This window comes from Ursus arctos, unplaced genomic scaffold (assembly GCF_023065955.2).
Source record: "Ursus arctos isolate Adak ecotype North America unplaced genomic scaffold, UrsArc2.0 scaffold_29, whole genome shotgun sequence".
Taxonomy (NCBI): domain Eukaryota; kingdom Metazoa; phylum Chordata; class Mammalia; order Carnivora; family Ursidae; genus Ursus; species Ursus arctos.
In genome coordinates, this window is record NW_026622974.1 from 4,092,074 (window position 1) to 4,117,067 (window position 24,994).

Below are 24,994 nucleotides of genomic sequence, written 5' to 3' on the forward strand. Positions count from 1 at the left end.
AATAAATAAAATCTTAAAAAAAAAAAAAGAGAGAGAGATTATGTGCTAGTTTGAGGAAGAGAGGCAGGGTGGGGGGCAAACAACAGAAACTACAATGGAGATTATGGGAAAGTTTGGAAAATCTGTCTCCTAGCCCACCTTATGGGAAGAAGAAACCAGGAAGAACAGAACTGTGTGTGGAAGCCAGAAAGAGGAGGCAGATTAGCCAATTGCCTGAGCTGTAGAGGAAAGAAAGCAGTGTTTGGTGAGAATCTCACATGAAAGAACAGAAATCTTTCTTTCTCTGGGATAGGAGAGAAAGATTTAATCTGTAAAGGGTCCGGTAGGACCCAAGTTTGGACTACACTCTTAACAGATATTTCTAAACTTTGCTGTTACCTGAAGTTGGCCACACTGCAGGTTAAGGACCTTCAAGACTGTCCAAGATACAGCTGCAAGTTTAGTGATTCTCAGAGGCACCTTCAATTCTGATCAGCTGGCGGCAAATTTCAGGTATCTCCACAGACTGCCGTAGGGTACGTAATTCATTAGAACAACTCCCAGAACTGAGGAAAATGTTGTAGTTATGATTAAAGTTTTATCACAGCGAAAGGATACAGATCAGAATCAGCCAGAGAGATACATAGGAAGATTTCCAAATGCAAAGCTTCTCTTGTCCTCAGGGACACATTATCTTTCTGGCACATTAATGCATGACAGTACACACACAGTATTTGGCAATTAGGGACTCTCATCCAGGCTTTGGTGTCCAGAGTTTTTATTGGGGTTTCATTATGTAGGCATGACTAACTGAATCATTGCCCACGGACTTAATATCTAGCTCCACTTCCCTTCCCAGAGGTAGGGCTAATATGTGGCTGAAAGCCCCAACCCTCCAGTCACGTGGTTTGTCTTTCTAATATGGCCAATCCCCACTCTGCCTCATTCATTAGCATAAACTATCATGTGGAGGGGGCAGCATGAATAACAAAGATACTCCTATCACACAGGAAATTGTAAGGATTTAGAGTTCCCTGCAGGAACCATGGGACAAAAGCCATCCAGATTCTTTAATTACACAGTTGTTGAGAAAGTAAATGAGATCCATTGTGTATTGCTTTCCGTGATTCTTAGCACATGGTAAACTCTTAGTAAATGTCCATGCTGAGGTCCTGGGGATGATTGTCTTCTGTTATTCCCATGTCTCATGTATTCCTGATAAAATGACATAGAGCCTATCATTTGGAAAGATGAAATATGGTTATTGAAATTCTAGGGGAGTTTCTAAACTAGATCCTTCAAGGATAAAAGTGATTCTTGTCTGTAGGATAGAGGTTTTCTTGAACTAGAAAAAATGATATTCAGGAGTTTATGTGTGGTACTTAGGAAAGGGATTTGTGAAAGGACTTAAGTTAGTTTTTCTCTAGAGAGGTATTTGTTCATAGTTTCTAAACTTGTGTAGGTCACAAATTATCTTGCTAAAGCCTCTGTGATATCAGAAAAAGCTATCTGTTTTCATGCAGTAGGCTAATATTTATATTTGTCTATACTTAGTTTTCTATTAGGAAAAGTGTAGTCAAATTTAACACTTGTTATTCCTTTCTAAATAGAGATGGTTGTTACTAGGGACAGTAATCTTAGTATTGGTTTTGATCATAACTATTTACCATTTCATAACCATTAAGAAAAATAAAATATTAGTAGAATATGAAATCATACTTTAGTGTGGTATAAATTTTGAGTTTAACAGTTCTGATAGATGTAAAGAACTTAGGTTTAATTTCACTGATTTCTTTGTATAGTTAGATTGAGAACTTTTTTTATTAGAGTTTTATTTATTTACGTAATCTCCACACCCGGTGTAGGTGTCACATGCTCTTCCAACTGAGCCAGCCAGGCGCCCCGACAATATTTTTTTTAACTAACTAACTAACTATTTATTTATTTATTTATTTATAAGATTTCTTTATTTGAGACCAGGGGTGGAAGGGCAGCGAGAGAGGGAGAGAGAATCTCAAGCAGACTCCCCTCTGTGCACGGAGCCTGACGCAGGGCTCGATCTCATGACCCTGAGATCAGGACCTGAGCAGAAACCAAGAGTCAGACGCTTCACCAACTGCGCCACCCAGGCACCCCTTAACTAATAATTTAAAAACTTACTGCATGAATGTTACAGATAACTAGCAGTTATGGTTGGGGAGTTATGCTGCTATCAGGAATATTCTTAGCATATGTTTCCAGATAATGCTTTATGATGCTTTATTATATAATAAACTATTAAATGGTTTTGCTCAGATTTAACTTTTTTTCTTAACTTTGATTCTGCTAGTCATGATAGATGATGTTATGCTGAAAATAACAAACCACCCTACAGTCTTGAAGACCTGAACTACCTAAAATACATGTTTTACTCAGACAGTGTGACCCGTTTGGATCAGTGAGGGCAATGAGTGGAGGGTTCTACTCTGATTAGTTACTTAACACCATATTACATCTTCATAAACTTAACATAATGCTTTTTCGGGTTCAGCACAGCAGGGGAAGAGTAGAGCTGGAGAGTCTTGCCCAGCAAATAAATTGCACTAGCTCAGAATTAGCAACCACGCCCACATCCCTTTAGTCAGAACGAATCGGAAGGCCTCTGTCCAACTGCAAAACAGGGTGGGGAGGTGAAATTCTCCTGTGTCTGGAAAAGATGCAAACTCTCTCTGTGGATGAACATTAGAAGTTTCTTCAGTGATTTTTTAGGGGTTTTGGGTTATTTTTCCTTCCTCACAGAGCAGTTAGGAAAAATGAGGTAATGTATAAATATAGCACTTGGGGAATTATATTTACATAGGTAAGAATTTTTAAACCAAACACTGAGTCTTCGGATGAGTTACTGAGCCATGATTAATATCTCAGGCAGAGGGGTAGACATAATTTCATTTCTATTCTGTGTGGAAATATAAAGCTCTAATGTGGAAGAAAGAACCGCTTATTTCCAGTGAGAGGAGTTTGTTTAGTTTCTTGGCTTTAAAAAAAAAAACTTGAAAACTTGATCTCTTTTTAGCTGAGTTCTATTTTAAGACCGTTTCTTTTTGCTGTGAATAGTCCAGAGATTGAAATCAGTGCTGTGTTAGTTTTAAAAATATTGGTTACCTCTAATTATGATGTGCTACATGAATGAAATTATACTGTGTATATTGCAATCGTGACTTTTTTCCATTTAACAATTTGTCTTAGAGATCTTTCCCTGTCAGTATATATAAATCATCATTCTTTTAACTGCTGTGTTTCCATAGTACATTCAGGCCATAATTTATTTCATTGCTCTGTTAATGAAATTAGAAATGGGGAACTTCTAGGGTGTTTTCCCCATAATGAACTATGCTACAAAGAACACCCTGTACATATTTGTACACATCTCTTTTGTACACTCACACACGTGTCAGTATTTTTCAAGGTAAATACCTTGAAGTAGAATTTCAGTGCTATGTGTTAACCACTGTGAGCTTCAGTATATTGGAAATTCTCTTGGCTGCACTGCTCGCCTTGCCCTGGGAAAATGACAGGGAGTGGGCAGTTGATATCTCCTAGATAGTTTGGATTCCTGTAGTTGTCTAAAATGAGTCTTGTATGCTTATTTTAGAGATCTGTGATCATTTTTAATTACTCTGTGCCAGTTTGTTGCAGGATTGAACATAGGCATGCATGGGGTATAATATCAACTTTATATGTATGCCTTTGTCTTGATGTTAGGAAATACTAGAACTATGACTAGATACTCTGGGCTGATCCTTTCAGGTAAGGAAACTCAGACTTAATGTCTAAAATTTTCCTTTTGATACCCAATTGAGTTTTGGTTTTTTTTTTAAGGGAAAATTTACGTATTTCAAAAGGCACAAATCTTAATTACACATATTTGACAATAGTTAACCTCATGTAACTCACATCCCTTCAAGATACGAACATTTCCATCTGACTAGAAATTTCCCTCTGAGTAGCTCCAGCCCCTAGGTAACCACTATTCTGATAATTTCACTGTAGATTATTTTTGCCTGTTCTAGAACGTCATAAAAATGAAATCATTCTTTTGTGCCTGGCTTCTTTTACTCACATAATGTCTATCAGATTTATCCATGTTGTTACGATTTTTGGAAATTGGTCCCACTCTAATTGCTGAGTAGTAGTCCATTGTATGAATGTACTTATAATTGCCCATAATCCATTGTCTTGTTGACGAACATTTGAGTTGTTTCGGTTTGAGGCTATCATGAGTAAAGTTTCTATGACCTTTTTTTATGCTTTTTTTTTTTTTAAGATTTTTTAGTTTTTATTTATTATTTTTTTTTGAGAGAGAGTGCGCGCGCGCACAGGAGTGTGAGCCCAGCCCAAGCAGGGGGAGGGGTTAGAGGAAGAAGCAGACTCACCACTGAGCAGGGAGCTCAATGCAGCACTTGATCATGACCTGAGCTGAAGGCAGATACTTAACCGACTGAGTCACCTAGGCACCCACCTTTTTTTTTTTAACAATTATATTTTTTTAGTGAAAAAAATTTAAAGGAAGGAAAATGCTAATTTTCTTTCATAAATCATATCAGGTTTTATTTTTATTTCTTTATCCATTTGAGAGAGCAAGAGAGAGAGAGCAAGCAAGAGCCAGGAGGGGGACGTAGAGGGAGAGGGATAAACAGGCTGAGCGTGGACCCCAGCACGGGGCTCCATCCTAGGACTTTGAGGTCCCAACCTGAGCTGAAGCCACTTACCCAGCTGAGCCACCCAGGTGCCCCTAAATCATATCAGTGTATGCCGACATCATTTTAAATGCAGCATACTAAAGTAGTAGGTGTTATTATTCTGTACTTAACCATACTTCTGTGTGTTTATTTTTTTTTAAGATTTTATTTATTTGAGAGAGAATGAAAGAGAGAAGAGAGAGAGCACGAGAGGGGGGAGGGGCAGAGAAGCAGACACCCCCCCCCCCCTGCTGAGCAGGGAGCCCAATGCGGGATTCCATTCCTGGACTCCAGGATCATGACCTGAGCCAGAAGGCAGTCGCCCAACCAACTGAGCCACCCAGGCGCCCATTCTGCGTGTTTAATATGCCAAATAACATAAATCTCGAACTATTAAAAATCTTCAGCTTTTTATGACACATTTTAGGAATATTAAGATACCCTTAAAATAGGCCTTTCTGGCAGTAATCTAATACAGTGAACATTCTTATCTGATACAGTAGTTACTGTTACTATTTGCAAACAAGTCTTTTTCTGGACTTATGTTTAGTTTTTCATGGATAATCCTTATGAGTGGAATTGCTGAATCAAAGGGTAGGTATATGTTGAACTTAAGAAACTGCTGAAACTTTCTTCAAAATGTTTTTTTGTTCCTACCCATAATGTATGAAAATTCTGTTTGCTCCATATCCTCACCAACATTTGATGTCAGTTTTTTTTAATTCTAGCCATTCTGTGTAGTGGTATCTCATTATGTTTTTAATTACCCCAATGACTAATGATGTTGGTGGAATTTTACATGAACTCATTGTTCATTCATCTAACTTCTGAAGTTTTTTTCCAGTCTTTTGTCTTTTATTGGATTGTTTGTCTTTTTATTATTGAGTGTTAGAGTTCTTTAGATATTCTGGGTATAAGTCCTTTGTTAGACATGTTTTGTGAATGTTTTCTCCTAGTCTGTGACTTGTCTGTATGGTATCTTAATGACAGAAGTTTTAATTGTGATGTCATTTTACCAGTTTTTTTTTTCTTTTCTGATGATTTAAGAAGTGTCTGCCTTTTCCCAGGTAGCAAAGATAGTCTGCATGTTTTCTTCTGTAAACCTTGAAACGTTAGATTTTATGTCTGGGTTTATGATCTGTCTTGAACATTTTTTTATATGGTTTGAGGTAGGGGTTGAGCTTCACTTATTTATATGTGAATATCCAGTTGTTCCAGCAGCATTTGTTCCTCTCCCTATTGAATTGCTTTGATACCTTATCAAAAACCATTTGACCATATAAGTGTGGGCCTATTTCAGAACACCCTAATCTACAGAGATAAAATCTCTTTTATCCAGGGGCGCCTGGGTGGCACAGCGGTTAAGCTTCTGCCTTCGGCTCAGGGCGTGATCCCGGCGTTACGGGATCAAGCCCCACATCAGGCTCCTCCCTATGAGCCTGCTTCTTCCTCTCCCACTCCCCCTGCTTGTGTTCCCTCTCTCGCTGGCTGTCTCTATCCTGTCGAATGAATAAATAAAATCTTTAAAAAAAAAAATCTCTTTTATCCACATAGGATATGTTCCAAGACCCCCAATGGATGCCTGAAACCACACATAGTACCAAATCCTATTTATACTGTGTTTTTTGCTATACATACATACTTATGATAAAGCTTAATTTAGAAATTAGGCACAATAAGAGATTAACAGCAATAACTAATAAAACAGGATAATGATAACAATATAGTGTAATAAAAGTTATGTGAATGTGGTCTCTCTCTCAAAATATCTTATTGTACATATTCATGCTTTTTGTGATGATGCGAGATGATAAAATGCCTGCATGATGAAATGAAGTGAATGACATAAACATTGTGATATTATCACATTAGGCTATTGTTGATCTTCTGACCATATGTCAGAAAGATGATCATCTGCTTCCAGACTTTGGTTGACCACAGGTAACTGAAACTGGTGAAAGTGAAACCGCAGATAAGGGGGGACTAGTGTATTCCATTCATTGAGATGGCTATTCTTACAGCAATAACCACATTATCTTGCTGGTGGTCTTGCTATAGTTAGCCTTCAACTGATTAGTATAAATCTTAAACTTCCTTAATTTTTTTAAATTAATTAATTTTTTAATTAATTTATTTTTAAGATTTTATTTATTTATTTATCAGAGAGAGAGCACAGACGGGGGGGTGGCAGGCAGAGGGACAAGCAGGCTCCCAGCTGAGCAAGGAGCCCCATGCGGGACTTGATCCCAGGACCCTGGGATCATGACCTGAGCCGAAGGCAGAGGCTTAACCCCGGCATCCCAAATTTCTGTTCCTTTAAATTTTCTTTTGTCTAGTTCAAGTCATTTGCATTTTGGGAATTTCGGAATTACAGCTTGTCAGTTGTTTCAAGAAAGAATGCTGAGGTTATGATTAGGATTGTGTTATTGTTTCATTTTGCTTTTTAAAGATTTTATTTATTTATTGAGGAAGAGAGAGAATGTGGGAGGGAGAGGGAGAGAGAATCAAGCAGGTTCCGCCTGAGCACAGAGCCCAATGCGGGACTCGATCCCATGACCACAACCACAAGATCATGACTTGATCTGAAGCCAAGAGTCGAACACTTAACCAACTGAGCCACCCAGGTACCTGTAGGATTGTGTTTAATCTAAAGATTGATTGTGAAGAATTGACATTTTAACAATATTGAATTTTCCAATCTGTGAACATCATAGTATTTCTCCAGTTATTAAGGAATTCTTTAATCTCTTTAGCAATATCTTAAAGGTTTTATGTAGACGTTGTGTACACCTTTGGTTATGTTTATTCCTACATATTTTATGATTTTTTTTTCTTAGTTTCCATTTTTTTCTGTGAGTATAAAGAAATACAGTTGGTTTCTGATATTGAATTTATGTCTTGTGACCTTGCTAAATTGGCTTAGTAGTTTTTGTTTTGGTTTTATCCCTCAGGATTTTTACGTAATCAGGTCATTTTTGAATGGGGACAGTTTTACTTTTTCCTTTCCAACCTTTTATTTCTTTTTTGTACCTTATTGCACATTGAAAGTGGGACATCCTTGCCTTGTTCCCAATCTTAGGGGAGGGGGGGAAGGGGGAAGGTATTCAGTCTTAAACTATTAAGTATAATGTTAGGTATTGTTTTCTCTTATATACCCTTGATCTTATTGAGGAAGTCCCTATTTCTGGTTTGCAGAGTTTTAAAGAGTATTATAAATGACTGTTGAATATTGTCAACTGCTTTTATATTGCAGCTTTCAGAATTGTTGTAATTTTCCTTTTTTATTCCATTAGTGATTGCATTAATTGATTTTTCAGATGTTTTTAATTACTGAGATACACCCAACTTGATTATTATATAACTTTTGTATATTGCTAGATTCAGTTTGCTGATATTGTGTTAAAGACTTTTGTGATTGTGTTCCACGCAGTATACCAATCTGTCATTTTCTTAGATTGTCTTTGGTTTTGATATCAGAGTTAATGCTGGCCTTATAAAATGAATTAAGAAGTATTTTTTCTGGGGTGCCTGGGTGGCATAGCGGTTAAGCGTCTGCCTTTGGCTCAGGGCGTGATCCCAGCGTTATGGGATCGAGCCCCACATCAGGCTCCTCTGCTATGAGCCTGCTTCTTCCTCTCCCACTCCCCCTGCTTGTGTTCCCTCTCTCGCTGGCTGTCTCTATCTCTGTCGAATAAATAAATAAAATCTTTAAAAAAAAAAAAAAGTATTTTTTCTATATTTTCTGAAAAATCTATGTAAAAATGATAGGATTTCTTGCTTAAATGTTGGATTGAATTTGGCAGTAAAACAGTCAAGACCTGGGGTTTTCTTTGAAGGAAGTTTTTGATAACAAATTTCTTTGATACTTATTACAGTTATTCACAACTGTATTTCATCTTGTGTCAAGAAATGTGTTTCATTGTGTAATGTCAGATTTATTGATATAAAGTTGTACATAATATTTCCTTATGCTATTGATGTCTGTGGTATCTATAGTGAGGTCTCCTCTTTCATTCCTGATATTAGTAATTTATGTTTTATGTTGTTAATCAGTTTTATAAATCTTTCCAAAGAATCCATTTTTGGCTTTGTTAATGTTCTCTTTTATGTGTTTTGTTTCATTGATTTTTGCTCTTACTGTTATTCTTCTTTCTGCTTGCTTTAGATTTAATGTGCTTATATTTTATTCTTTAATCCATCAGTTATCTAGAAGTATATTATTTAATTTCCAAATACTTGAGGCTTTCCTAGATATTGTAACTTATTTATAACACAAATGTTCTATAAGGTTTCAGCCTTGAAATTTATTAAGACTTGTTTTATGTGGGGTGCCTGGGTGGCTCAGTTGGTTAAGCATCTGCCTTCGGCTCCGGTCATGATCTCAGGGTCCTGGGATCGAGCCCCACGTCGGGCTCCCTGCTCGGTGGGGCGCCTGCTTCTCCCTTTTCCTCTGCCTGCCATTTCCTCTGCTTGTGCTCTCTGTCAAATAAATAAATTTTAGAACTCTTTAAAAAAAAAAATAAAAAGACTTGTTTTATGATTCAGGACCATGGTCAGTCTTGGACATTCCATATACACTTGAAAAGAAGGTGTATTCGGCAGTTGTTGAGTATAATATTCTGTAAATGTCAGTTAGGACAAGGTGGTTGGTAGTGTCAGTCAGGTCTTCTGTATGCTTATTTATTAATTTTTATGACTAGCTGTTTTATCAATTACTGAGAAAAGGATATGAAAATATCCAAATGTGATTGTGGATTTATTTCTTCTAGTTCTATCAGTTTATATTTCAGTTACCTATAAGCCTATTATTAGCCACATACATAGGTGTTTATAATTGCTGTGACTTCCTGATGTATTGACCCTTTTATCATTATGAATTGTCAATGTCCTTTATTAATTCTGGTAATATTCTTTGTCTCAGGTCTATTTTATCAGATGTTAATATAGCCACTCCTACGTATTATAACATATCCGTTATACTTTTTTTTCCTTTATTCTGTGGTTGCCCTAGAATTTGCAGTATGTGTTTACAATTAATCCAAGTTTTCTTTGTTTGAGAAAATTTTTCTTTCTCCTTCACTTTTGAAAGATAATTTTGCAGGTACAGAATTCTAGGTTGGTGGGGTTTTTCCTTCAGCATTTTAATTATTCCACTCTAGGGTGCCTGGGTGGCTCAGTCGTTAAGCGTCTGCCTTCAGCTCAGGTCATGATCTCAGAGTCCTGGGATTGAGCCCTGCATCTGGCTCCCTGCTCAGTGGGAGGCCTGCTTCTCTCTCTGCCTGCTGCTCCCCTGCTTGTGTTCCCTCTGTCTCTGTCTCTCTCTCTGTCAAATAAATAAATAAAAAATCTTAAAACAAAAAAATTCCTCTCTACTCTCCTCTAGCTTGTATGGCTTCTGAGAAATCCAGATATAATTCTTATCTTTATTCCTGTGTAGGTAAGGTGTTTTTCTCCTCTGGCTTCTTTTTCTTTATCTTTCATTTTCTGTAATCTGAAAATAATATGCCTAGGAATAGTCTTTTGGGGATTTATCTTACTTGATGTTCTCTGAGCTTTCTGGATCTGTAGTTTGGTGTCTGACATTATTTTAGGGAAGTTCTCAGTAATTATTGTTTCAAAGAGTTCTTCTGTTTTTCTTTCTTTCTTTCTTTCTTTCTTTCTTTCTTTCTTTCTTTCTTTCTTTCTTTCTTTCTTTCAAGATTTTATTCATTTACTTGTCAGAGAGAGAGAGGACCCAGGACCCTGGGATCATGACCTGAGCTGAAGGCAGACAAAACCAGCTGAGCCACCCATACATCCCTCCTTTTTCTTTTGTCTTTTTGTCTTCTCTGGTATTCCTGTTGAACATACATTATATCTTTTGTAGTTGTCTCACATTTTGTGGATGTTTTGTTCTGTGTTTCTTTCAGTCTTTTTTCTGTTTGCTTTTCAGATTGTTGAGATATCCTCAAACTCAAGGATTCTTTGCTCAGCTATGTCCAGTCTACTAATAAGCCCATCAAAGGCATTCTTCATTCTGTTACAATGTTTTGATCTCTAGCATTTCTTTTTGGTTCTTAAGATTTCTATCTCTGCTTCCATTGCCCTTTTGTTCTTGCATGCTGTCTACTATATCCATCAGAGGCTCTAATGTATTAGTTACAGTTGTTTTAAATTTCAGATCTGATAAATCCAACATTTCTGACATAACCTGAGTCTGATTTTGATGCTTAGTCTGTCTCTTCAAACTGAATTTTTTGCCTTTTAGTTAGTCTTACAATTTTTTTGTGATAGCCAGGCATATGATATACCAGGTAAAAGGAATTCCATAAGCCTTTAGTGATGTGGTAGTAAGGTGTGGGGGAGGGAAGCATTCTATAGTCCTATGATTAGATCTCAGTCTTCTAGTTGGCCTGTATCTCTGGACTCTGAACTTCCCATGTGCTTTTTATTGCCACCCCCCACACCTGTCTTTATGTGGGACAAGATGGCTAGAGTGGGCTGGAAGTGGATATTTCTCTTTTCCAGGTCAGTTAGACTCTGATAAAAGCCTAGCAGGTTAGGCTCTGAATATAGTTTCTTCGGAGGGCAGACTTTTTAAGAACAGAATGCCTTTGCATATTTCGGAATGGTTCCTTTTTTTCCTACCTGCTGGAAACAGGAGAGGATTTTTCTCTGATGTTCACTGTGAGAACCTAGTAGAATTCCAGGAAATAAAACTCACTAAAATGTTAGGGCCCCCAATGACTGGGTCCCCCTCTCGTTCCCAGTGACTGGACTTTTAATCTCTCAAACATTCACACTGAGCCTCCAGCAGCTTGTCAGGTAAATTTGTCAGGTAGGTTTCCCTATCTCAGCACTGGTTCCTGTAGAGGTTTGCATTTTTGGGTTGCTGCTCTCACAAGTTGTGTTTCTCTGTATTCATTTATGGGTCTCTGTAATTTCAGGGATAGCAGTTTGTCCTGTGACCTTACTTTTGTAAATCTAAGAAGAGTTGTTGGTTTTTCAGTTTGTTTAGCTTTTTACTTGTTAGGACAGTGTGGCAACCTCCAAACTTCTTACATGCTCACTGGAAACTGGAAGTCTGCACTCATTTTTTTAGGGATATTTTCCTGAATATAGAATGCTGGGTTGATACTTTTTTTTTTTTTTTTTTTTCCTTTTCAGCATTTTAAAGATCTTGTTCCATTGTCTTCTGATCTCTGTTGTTTCTGATGATGTCCACTTTTATTAGCATATCTGTGTTGCTCTGTATCAGGTGTGCTGGTTTTCTCTAGCTGCCTTCAAGACTTTCACTTTATTGTTGGATTTTAGCAGTGTGACTGTGATATGCCTAGTGGTATGTTCTTTGTTTTTATCCTTATGGGATCCCTTGAGTTTCTTAGATCATAAGTTGATGTCTTTAACCAGATTTGGGAAGTTTCGGTTATTACTTTTCAAATATACTTTTGTCTCATATTTTCCACTCCTGGGATTCCAGTTACACAGTAGTATAATTGAGGGACTAATTAGTACTACATAGTAGTAGTGCCTAAATAAACTTAAAAATATACGTAAAATTACTATGAATACATGTGTGTAATACAAATGTATTTATGTAGACAGTACACTCTGAACATTCTAATAAGAAGCATATGATTCAAGAGAGTTTGGAGATGACTGCTTTTGCGAAAGCTCTAAAACCTCAGGGATCTGTGTGTGCTTTCACCAAACCAGCATACCTTTAATATGGCAATTAACAACTGGTCCTGTAATCGTACACATTTGTCTTTTCTGTTAAGTGATGGACTCTTAGAGAACAAGGGTCTGGCTTTACTTTTCTTTATAATTATGTAAAGACAGTGGCTCTCAGGTTGATTTTTAGAGATCCAAAAATGCTGTCTATGAGAGGCAAAGTAAAACTGAAAGTCACTAAAAATAGGAATAGAAACAGTAGAGAAAAAAATACCAGCCAAAAGTATGATACAGTAGGGGCGCCTGGGTGGCACAGCGGTTAAGCGTCTGCCTTCAGCTCAGGGCGTGATCCCGGCGATCCGGGATCGAGCCCCACATCAGGCTCTTCCGCTATGAGCCTGCTTCTTCCTCGCCCACTCCCCCTGCTTGTGTTCCCTCTCTCGCTAGCTGTCTCTATCTCTGTTGAATAAATAAATAAAATCTTTAAAAAAAAAAAAAGTATGATACAGTAGAAAGCTGGAATAGCAGCTTTCATATCTGATAAATAGAAATTATGGTAGAAAACTAAGGGACACAAAAAGACAACCAAATTTAAAAAATGGGCAAGGGATCTGAATAGACATTTCTCCAGACATTCTGGTTCATTATGTTTGTGCAACCTTGTAATACTACAAACTACCAAGTTGGACACTGTTTTTTTTTAAGTAAGAAGCCATTGTATTTGTTTTTGTTTTTAAAATAAGCCCTACACCCAACATGGGGCTTGAACTCATGATCCTGAGATCAAGAATCACATGCTCTGGTGACTGAGCCAGCCAGGCGCTCCTAAGGTGAACACTTTTAAAAAGATGAATTTTATATGTGAAGTACATCTCAGTTTTTAAAAAGCGATCTGTATATTTGATGTTAAAGGAAACTTCAGTTAATTCTCAAGGGAGGCTCAGAGCCATACAGATTGTTCTCCCACTGTGTTTAATAAAATTAGAAACAACAAAAGGGTAGGCTAAATAAATTTTATGTTTGGAAACTAACATTGCTAACATTGAGTAAAAGAATATCACTGAAATCACTAAGGAAATTTAGAAGTAGAACTGAATGATAACATTATGTGTTGAAATTTAGCTAAAGGAGTATTTAGTAGGAAATATATACTTTTAAAATATTTGCCAAAAAAAAAGAGAAAGGTTAAAAATACGCTATGTGGTGGAAACAAATGACAACGAAACCACAATAGTCCAAAATCTTTGGGATGTAGCAAAAGTGGTTCTAAGAGGGAAGTTTATAGCAATACAGGCCTACCTCAAAAAGCAAGAAAAATTTCAAACAAACTAACCTTATACCTAAAGGAGCTAGAAAAAGAAGAACAAAACCCAAACCCAGCAAAAGGAAGGAAATAATAAAGAGCAGAGCAGAAATAAATGATATAGAAACTAAAGAAAAAAAATAGAACAGATCAATGAATCCAGGATGTGGTTCTTTGAAAAGATCAACAAAATTGATAAATCTGTAGCAAGACTCATTTAAAAAAAGATAGAGAGGGAAGACCCAAATAAACAAAATCATTAGTGAAAGAAATAACAACCAATGCCACAGAAATACAAAGAGTTGTTATAGAATATTATGAAAACCTGTATGCCAAAAAATTGGACAACTTAGAGGGAATGGATACATTCCTAGAAAGGTACAACCTACCAAAACTAAAACAGGAAGAAGAAAATTTGAACAGACCGATTACTAGCAATGAAATTGAATCAGTAATTTAAAAATTCCCAATAAATCAAAGTCCAGGACCAGACGGCTTCACAGGTGAATTCTATCACACATTTAGGGAAGATTTAATGCCTATTCTCAAACTATTCCAAAAAATACAAGAGAAAGGAAAACTTTCAAATTCATTCTATGAGGCCAGTATATCAAAACCAGATAAAGACACCACAAAAAAAGAGAACTACAGGCTAATATCTCTGACGAATATAGATGCAGAAATCCACAACAAAATATCAGCAAACCAAATCCAACAATACATTTTAAAAAAATCGTACACCACGATCAAGTGGGATTTATTCCCAGGATGCAAGGAGGGTTTGATATTCACAAAACGATCTATATGATACATCACATCAGTAAGAGAAAGGATAAAAACCATATAATCATTTCTGTAGATGCAGAAAAATCATTTGACAAAGTACAGTATCCATTCATGATAAAAACCCTCTGCATGGTGCGCCTGGGTGGCTCAGTCATTAAGCGTCTGCCTTAGGCCCAGGGCGTGATCTCGGCGTTCTGGGATCAAGCCCTGCATCAGGCTCCTACGCTGGGAGCCTGCTTCTTCCTCTCCCACTCCCCCTGCTTGTGTTTTCTCTCTCTCTGGCTGTCTCTCTCTCTGTCAAATGAGTAAAATCTTAAAAAACAAAAACAAAAACAAAACCCTCTGCAAAGTAGGCCTGGAGGGAACATATATCTCAGCACAATAAAGGCCTTAAAAGAAAAACATATAGCCAACGTCATACTTAATGGTGAAAACTGAGAGCTTTTCCCCTAAGGTCAGGAACAAGACAAGGATGTCCTCTCTCACCGCTTTTATTCAACATAGGACTGGAAGTCCTAGCCACAGCAATTAGATAACATAAATAAAAGGCATCCAAATTGGTAAGGAAGAAGTAAAACCCTCACTGTTTGCAGGTGACATGTTACTATATATAGAAAACCCTAAAGACACCACCAGAAAGCTATTAGAAGTGATAAAACAAATTCAGTAAAGTCACAGTTTATAGAATCAATGAACAGAAATCTGTTGCATTCCTATACACTAATAATGAAACAGCAGAAAGTGAATTAAGAAAGCTGTCCCATTTATAATTGCACCAAAAACAATAAAATATCTAGGAATAAACTTAACCAAAGAGGTAAAAGACCTGTACTCTGAAAACTATAAAACACTGATGAAAGAAATTGAAGACAATGGAAGGAAATGGAAAGACATTCCATGGAATGTTCATGGGTTGGAAGTACAAGTATTACTAAAATGCCTCTACTATCCAAAGCAATCCATAGTCTTAATGCAATCCCTATCAAAATACCAACAGTATTTTTCACAGAACTAGAACAATCCTAAAATCTGTATGGAACTACAAAAGACCTTGAATAGCCAAAGCAGTCTTGAAAAAAGAAAATGAAAGTATCAGAATTCCAGATTGCAAGTTATATTAGAAAGTGGTAGGGCACCTAGGTGGCTCAGTCCGTTAAGCATTTGCCTTCAGCTGAGGTCATGATCCCAGGATCCTGGGTTCAAGTGCCGCATCAGGCTCCCTGTTCAGTGGGGAGTCTGCCTCTCCCTCTGCCCCTCCCTCCTCCCCGCTTATATGCTCTTTCTCTCTCTCTCTAATAAATAAATAAAATCTTTAAAAAAAGTGGTAATTTTTTTTTAAAGATTTATTTATTTATTAGAGAGAGAGTATGTGTGCGTGCATGAGCAGAGGGAGAGAAATCCTCAAGCAGACTCCCCGCTGAGCATGGAACCCAATGCAGGGCTCTATCCCCAGACCCTGAGTCGGAGGCTCAACTGACGGAGCCACCCAGGTGCCCCAAAGTGGTAGTAATTAAAACAGTATGGTACTAGCATAAAAATAGACATACAGATCAGTGGTGGAACAGAGCAGAAAACCCAGAAATAAACCTACAAGTGTACGGTCAATTAATCTTCAACAAAGAAGGAATGAATATACGGTGGGGAAAAAACAGTCTCTTCAACAAATGGTGTTGGAAAAACTGGACAGGCACATGCAAAAGAATGAAAGTAGACCATTTTCTTTCATCATGCACAAAAATAAATTGAAAATGAATTAAACACCTAAATGTGAGGCCTGAAACCATAAAAATTCTTGAAGAGAGCATAGGCAGTAATCTCTCTGACATCAGCCATAGCAGTGTTCTTCTATATGTTTCCTGAGGCAAGAGAAATAAAAGCAAAAGTAAACTATTGGGATTTCATTAAAATAAAACTTACGCACAGCAAATGAAACAGTCAACAACAGTAAAAGACAATCTACTGAATGGGAGAAGCTATTTGCAAATGACATATCTGATAAAGGGTTAGTATCCAAAAATATATAAAGAACTCCTACAACTCAACACCCAAACAACAAGTAATCCAATTTAAAAATGAACAGACGTTTCTCCAAAGAAGACATATAGGTGGCTGACAGACATGAAAAGATGCTCAACATCATTCATCAGGGAATTACAAATCAAAATTACAGTGAAATACCACCTCACACCTGTCAGAATGGCTAAAACCAACCAAGTGTTGATGAGGATGTGAAGAAAAGCAACCCTCACGGACTGCTGGTAGGAATGCAAACTGGTGTAGCCATTATGGAAAACGGTATGGAGGCTCCTCAAAAACTTAAAAATAGAACTACCCGGTGATCCAGTAAACATACCTACCAGGTATTTACCCCGGAAATACAAAAACACTAATTCAAAGTATACATGCACCCCTGTGTTTATTGCAGCATTATTTACAATAGCCAAAGTATGGAAGCAGCCCAGGTGTCCATTGATAGATGAATGGGTAAAGAAGATCTGGTATGTATTATACAATGGAATATTATTCAGCCATTAAAAAAAAAAAAGAAATCTTGCTATTTGCAACAGTGTGGATAAAGCCAGAAAGTATAATGCTAAGCGAAATAAGTCAAAGACAAATACCATATGATCATAGTCATATGTGGAATTTAAGAAACAAAGCAAACGAGCAGAGAAAAGAGAGACAAGCTAAGAAAACAGACTCTATAGAGAACAAACTGATGATTACCAGAGGGGAGGTTGGTGGGAGATGGGAGAAGTAGGGGATGAGGATTAAAGAATACACTTACTACGATGAAAAAAAATTTAAAAATAGCTATACATACATACGTTTCCCGGTTTTGTCTGCTGAAGGGGCCTAGAAACAATGGAACTCCTGTAGCAGTGAGCACATCTAGTGCGCAGATACTGGTTTCTATTTTTTTTTTTTTTTTAGATTTTATTTATTTATTCGACAGAGACAGAGACAGCCAGCGAGAGAGGGAACACAAGCAGGGGGAGTGGGAGAGGAAGAAGCAGGCTCATAGCAGAGGAGCCTGATGTGGGGCTCGATCCCATAACGCCAGGATCACGCCCTGAGCCGAAGGCAGACGCTTAACCGCTGTGCCACCCAGGCGCCCCAGATACTGGTTTCTAAATACCAATGTCCAATAAAAGGAATCAGAGCTCCATGATGACATGATTGATTCCAGGGCCGGGACAGAGAAAATACAAATTAAGTTTGGAACATCTTGTGTTGTTCCCTCCCCCCCAAGAAGAGGAGGGGGCATGTTGAAAGGGCACAGGGGCCAACCTGAAAAACCTCCCAGTGGCCACAGTTGAAACAGTTTGAACAATAAAATAATGATTGGATTAAACTGAAACCCATAGAATAAAATAAATATTCATGAGTCCACACTGATAGAAGTATTTGGATGAATGAATAAATGGGAGAGAAGAGATGTTTTCAGTAGTTTTCCCATACTGAAAAATTCCAATTAATAAGACAGGAATGCAGGAAATAAAAAGTTACCATTAGGCAAATAACACAGCAGGAACTGTAGACAAGATCCATTGGTAGATGCTAAAAGTAGTGGATGAAAGTTTGAGATATGGGAGGATATTTGCATAGTCTCAAAGTATCTCCCCAAATATATTTAATTATTAAAGGTACAATAGCAACTTTATAGTGAAGGAATCTGGCAGACACCATCCTAACAAAGTAAACAAAGTTAATGCCACCAGTACTACGGCATATCAAATCAGCATCGTGTACCCCTTGTTACAACGTACTGAGAAGGACAGAGCATCACTTCCGGCAACACCATTTCTGTAGTATCCTTGCCAAACATGCATAACTTAATCTGATCATGAACATGTCAAACAACCAGATTGTGGGACCTCTACAACATAACTAATGAGTAGTCTTCAAAAGGGTATGGTCACAAAAATCGAGAAAAGACTGAGGAACTGTTAGAATTTGGAGGAGACTAAGGAGCCATGATGTCTGATACAATGTGGGATCTTGTATCCTGAAAGAGAAAAGGGGACCATAGTGAGAAAACTGATTACTTCTGATTAAGGGCTGCAGTTAATAATATTGTGCCAATATTAATTTCCTTGTATTAACATGAGGAAAAATTTGTTTAGGGTATAAAAGAACTCTGCTATTTTTGCACCTTTTCTATGCGTAAAATTATTGCAAAGAAAAAATGAAAATAAATAGGGTAAACATTGAGCTCAGTAGGTTAGAAGAACAATTGAGCAACACTTAAAGGAAAAAAAAAGAAATTAAAAGGTCAGAAAATAAAAGTAAAATGTTGAGCTATACTGACTCTTTGGAATTGTTAAGCCAATTTCCTTGCAAGACTGAATAAGAAGAATGCAAATACGTAAAATTCAAAATGAAAATTGAGACACACTGCATTCCTTTTGATGATGTCATGTCTTAAGAAGGTAGGTCCTCAACATTGCTGTGATTGAAAAGCAGATACTTTGTGGAATAGGCAATGAAGGTGGTAGTGTCCGGTTTGATTCTAAGTGTTAAAAAATTGTTCAGTGACCAACAGTACTAACTTGTTTGAGCCTTATTTGATAAACAGAATAATAAAGTGTTTCTTTTAGTCTAAGGGTACCCTGAAAAAAAAAAAAGTATGGAGACACTAAAGAAAGTTTGGCAAACTCTGAAATATAAGAATTATGAACAACTAAATGCTAAAAAAAATTCAAAAACTTAGATGAAATGGATAAATTCATAGAAAAATGATAGCTTGAATACAGTATAAAAAACATTGGAATGGTAATCAAAGATCTTCCTTCCCACAAATCAGGTGACTGTAAAGGTAAGGTCTAACAAATTTCAAAGGAAAATTAATTCCTCTTTTACACAGGTTACTACAAAAAATGGAAAAAGTGAAAACGGCCTTAACTCTTTATGAGCCTAATATAGTCTTGTTTTCAATCCCTGATAAATTCAAGAGATTTGAAAGCCATCTCTTTTATTAATGTAGCTGAAAGGATCCTTTATAAAATATTAGCAGTCTGAATCCAGGAATATACTAAAAGAATAATGCATTATAACCAAATGGAGTTTAGTTTAGGAATCTAAGTAGTTCATCTTTAAAACAATTATTAATGTAATTCACCATTTTAATAGAGAAGAAAACTTTTTCTGAGTTGATCCTGGAAAGCATTTTATAAATTTCAGCAGTTGTTTATGATACAAATTCTTAGCAAGCTACTGAATATTTGGGTGTTGGATTTTTAGAAACTTTTTGTTATGGACATTTTCAAACATATTAAAAATAGAGTGAAAGAATGGTATAATAAATCTGACATGTAGTCATTGCTCAGCTTCAGCAATTACCAGTATATTTATGCACACACATATACACACACACATTTTTTTTTCTTGCCCTGCCAGATTATTTTTTTAAGAGAGAGAAAGAACAGGGACGCCTGGGTGGCTCAGTCAGTTAAGCGTCTGCCTTTGGCTGAGGTCATGATCCCAGGATCCTGGGAGAGAGAGAACAAGAGCGTGGGGGTGGGGAGAGGGCAGACAGAGAATATGAGCAGGCTCCATGTCCTGTGCAGATCCTGACACAAGGGACTCAATCTCATGACCCTGAGATTATAAACAGAGCCAAAATCAAGAGTCTCATGCTAAACCGAGTGAGCCACCTAGACGCCCCACCTGCCAGATTATTTTAAAGCAAATTCCAGACAGCATGCCTTTTTACTCAGAATACAGCTTTTTTTCTCTGCAACCATTAACATCCCAAAAAAATTAATGCAAATTCCTTAACGTTATCTAATACCTAGCCTGAGTGGAATTGTCCTGATTGATTCACATGTGGATTCAAAAGTCCACACATTGCATTTGGCTGTTATTCCTCGTTTTTTCTTTTAATCTATGAAAGCTCCTCTCCCTCTTATTTTATTTTTCTTTTCTTTTTTTCATTTGTGTTACTAAGAAACCAGGTCATTTGTCCTGTGGAATTTTCCGCAGTCTGGATTTGTTTATTGTGTCCCCATGGTGTTGCTTAACATGTTTCTTCTTTCCCTGTGTGTCCTCTAAACAGGTAGTTAAGCATTATGATTAAATTGTTATGTGGGATTGGGGGGTGAATAATAACTTCATAAACATTGACGTACTTAATTCTTCACGTGAGGAAGCACATGATGCTTGTCTGGTTTTTTTTGTTTGTTAAGATGATCAGTGGGCTTAGGTACCTGGCAGATGCAACCATTAAAAAGGTCTTCATTAGGCTTTTTATCTAATGTTTTAGCGGTCACTGATTCTTGTTGTCTAGATCATTATTTTATTAGGAGGTAGCAAAATATTCTAACTTACCATTTCTTTCTTTATTAGCTTGTCTTTTATAAGAGAAACACAGTCCTTCCTCAGTCCTTTGATTAGCTTCAGGTACAATTTATATAGGAAAGGCAAGATATAGACTGGTTTTTTTTTTCTAGGACGCTTTCTTAGTAAACCTACTGTGAATATAATACTAATGGAGAGCCTTTAGGTTTTTTTTTTTGTTTTTTTTTTTTTTTATATCTAAAGCAAAGCGAGGCTGCCTACTCTTACTGCTGCTGTTTAATATATCACTGGTGGTCCTTGTCAGCAGTATAAAGGAAGAAAAAAGGTGTAAATACTGTAAAGAGATAAAATTGTCATTATATGCAGACTATAGATTCATTTACCCTGGGAGATAAACACAAGGGAATTGAGCAAGCTGTTAGAACTGCCTTGAGTTCATCAAGGGCACTAAAATATCAGTGCTATTTCTTTTCATCATCCTTAAGTAACAAGAAAATGAGATTTTTAAAAAATATGTATCCAGGGGCGCCTGGGTGGCGCAGCGGTTAAGCGTCTGCCGTCGGCTCAGGGCGTGATCCTGGCGTTCTGGGATCGAGCCCCACGTCAGGCTCCTCCGCTATGAGCCTGCTTCTTCCTCTCCCACTCCCCCTGCTTGTGTTCCCTCTCTCGCTGGCTGTCTCTGTCTCTGTTGAATAAATAAATAAAATCTTTTAAAAAAAAATATGTATCCTTTAAAATAAAACCTAAAGTGTATCTAGATATTAATCTAATCAAAAATATAAAGGATTCATATGAAGAAAACTTTATAACTTCAGTAGAAAACTTAAGAAATAATCATGGTTGTGATAATTTTCTCTGATAATGATGTTCTTACCCCTGAAGTTTATCAATAAATTCTAACTAGCCTCTGTCAAAATTTTAGCTGGATATTTTTGAGAGACTCTATACATTTATCCTAAGTCATGTGTGAGAGAATAAAGAAGAGTTTGTGAATAGCTAAGTCAACATTTTTAAAAGAGAGAATAAAAGGGAACTTACCCCACGAGATATGAAGATATACTACAAAGCCATAGTAATATAGTGTGGTATGGTATAGGAACAAATAGACTACTCACACATATTAGAGAGCTTAGCTATAGACCCAAGGAGATGTGGGAACTTAATGTATTATAAAGATGACACCACAACCAATAGATAAAGTTAGATTGTTTAGTACATGGTGTTGGAAAAAAAGAGCTCAATATATATTGAAAAATAAAACTTCATTCTACATCATATGCAAAGGTATACTGTATTCCACCTAAATGTGGAAGATAAAACCAAAAGGTTAATAGAAGAAAATAAAGAATGTTGTGACCCGGGTTTGGGGAAAGAACTACTTTTTTTTTTTTTTTTTTAAGATTTAATTTATTTATTTGACAGAGGGAGCACAAGCAGGGGGAGCAGCAGAGGGAGAGGGAGAAGCAGGCTCCCTGCTAATCAGGGAGTCCAACGCAGGGGCTCAATCCTAGGACCCTGGGATCATGACCTAAGCCAAAGGCATACGCGAAACAACTGAGCCACCCAGGTGCCCCAGGAAAGAACTTTTTAAAACCTCAAAATACAAACCAAGTGCATGTGTATGTGTGAATTTAATTGCATCAAAATAGGTAGTTCTATTTAACAAAGGACCCATAGGCAAAATTAATACACAGGTAACAAATGGGAGACAATATTCGCAGTGTTTAATATTGCTAAGTGATTATATCCTCTAGATTAGATTGCGCAAATAAAGAAAGCAATCCCAGCAGGAAGATGGGCAAAGACAATTTATAGAAAAGGAAACCCCAAAAGCAATAAGTATGTGAAGAGTTGAGCAAACATATTAACAATCAGGGACATGCAAATTAAAACAATAAGATACCGTTTCAAATATGTTGGCCTTGCACATATTGGAAAACTATATAAAACCAAATGCAATGAAGATGCAGGGCTATAAAAACCCTCATACACTGGTGGGGGATGTGTAGCCACTCTGGACAGTAGCATAGCATTTAAATTAAGAACTTGACAGATATATGACCCAGCAATTCCGCTCCTGAGTTTATATGCCAAAGAAAGTCTTAGACACATCTGTAAGAGAACATTTATACTGTTTTTATTACAGCATTATATATTGTAGAAAGGCGTTGGAGGTGATCCAGGTGTCCAGTACAGGGGGAGTAGAGAGAGAAAATATTCTGGAAAAATGCCATGGCATATTATGTAGCGATTAGAAGCAGCAAATCAGATGTTCACGTACAAAATGAATGGATTGTGTTATGGAAGTGAAAAAGTAATGAGATTTATGACACAGTAAGAGTTACATGCATTTAAAATACATGTACTCAAAAACATTTTGCAAGAACATATATAAATGAAAGGGCACACAGTAAGCACAGAAGAATGTTTGCCTATCAGGTTACAGTAACTAAGATAAGGGGAAATTTAAAGATTTTTGTAACTCCCTATCTCATTTCATGGAAGTATAGGGATTCTCTTGTTTAAGATATGATCTGTAAATGTATCTAACTGGCAGTATGATGAAAGCAAATGAAACAACCAAAATGAAATGAAAATGTCATTTCCCTGAATCTAGAATGAGATATACACATGAGATATACACATCCAGTAGTTTGAGAAGCAGGTTCTTAAGCTGGCTTCATTGCTCAAAGATCTGACGGCTCTTTGGAAATAAGATTTCCTTTCTCTAACACCAAGGCAGTTCACTATTCTGGCTCTTCTAGGATGGATTCAGACTGAAATATTATGTTGTGAAATACACAGTTATTTTATGACACTCTGATTTTTTTTTTCTTTAACTTTACAGAGACTGTGCAGTTGATCCAACTTGTGTTTTATGCATGGAGTGCTTTTTGGGAAGTATTCACAGAGACCATCGATATAGGGTTAGTAATGTCCAGATAATAACCATACCCACTATTAAATTTTATGTTAGATACCTTTTCTGCCTTTTTTAAATTCCAAGATTTAACATTATAATGGAGGAGAGTGGTTTAAGAAATGTGTTATTTAAACACTGTTAAGCATATGATAGCAGTATAGAAATGAATTGTGAATCCAAACTTCTTGAACACATGGTTTGGGAAAGACAGGACAGATACCAATTCCTGCATATTGGTTTTTAGCTAGTTTGTTTTGCTATTTCCGTATGTTTATTATTTTCATAATTCTAGGTTTATGCAGAAAGTTATGAGAAATTAGAGGGTAAAGGTGAGAGGTAAAAGTGGGAGGGAGGTTCTGATGGGAAGGATGTGAGAAAAGGAGTAGGGAAAAGTGTCAGGAAATTTAGGAAATATTCTATCTGTTGGTCATCTTCTACAGAAGATTTGTCATTTCTTAATATTAAAGAGGCATCTGCTACATTGTAGAAGAGGGCCCAACCCCAGAACATGAGACCCACCAATTTTATTATTTTTCTACTGCTGTAATGCAGCCAGTACTTTTCCAAAAATCAGGTATGTTTGCTTTTAAATCCGGGATATGAGCAAAGGCAGATTATTGCTAAGCCTATCCTGGTTGGTTCCTCTACTGGATGTTGAAGAGAAAGCCTTGAACATTCGAAAGTTAGGGAAGTGTTAGTAGCTGGAGCTTTGTACCCTAATTTCAAATGAAATCACAGAGAGGGATTATTGCAATCTTATTAATTCAGGAGCCCTGTTGGCTCAGGACTTTTCCTCCTGTTTGTTTTTCTTCACTCGACCCGAGTATTGATAATGATGAACTAAAACAGATACAAAATTGGACCCCTTGGATCTTTGTATGGTCTCTTTATTTTCATAAATCAGTAAAAGAATCCCAGTTTCCTTTAAGATGCTCTGCCTATCTTGGGTAACCATAAGAAGCACAGAGAAACTGTAGGGTTATCATTTTCCAGATGGCTGCCTGCCCATGTTTCTTGGCATATATCCTTGCAGCCCTTGGGAATAACTGTCATTTGTGGGTTTGCATTAATTATATTTTGATATATAACACACAGATACTTTTTTGGGGCAGAATATAATAGGACTCATTCTAAATTTGCGTCAAATACCCACTCCTAAACTCTCACAGTATTTTTTTTTAAAAGCATAATTTCTAATAAATAATAAGTTCTGTCTTGCCAGATTCCTTGAATCATTGCCATATTTTAGGGAAGTATGAATAATTCTTAAACCCTGCAGGTGGTGAAAACTTCCTCACTAGACAGTTTTACTTTTACATTTCCTGAGCTGCT

At 36.9% G+C, this 24,994-nt stretch overlaps 1 protein-coding gene across 7 annotated transcripts in view; it reads left to right on the plus strand.

Moving 5' to 3' along the window:
* UBR2 (ubiquitin protein ligase E3 component n-recognin 2) overlaps nucleotides 1-24,994 on the plus strand; it is a 115,082-nt gene that overhangs the window by 14,449 nt on the left and 75,639 nt on the right. For all 7 annotated transcript variants that reach the window (XM_026507436.4, XM_026507437.4, XM_048219706.2 and 4 more), the window contains exon 3: nucleotides 23,588-23,666. In XM_026507436.4, coding sequence (XP_026363221.2) covers nucleotides 23,588-23,666 — 79 coding nt within the window. The remainder of the gene's footprint in view (nucleotides 1-23,587; nucleotides 23,667-24,994) is intronic.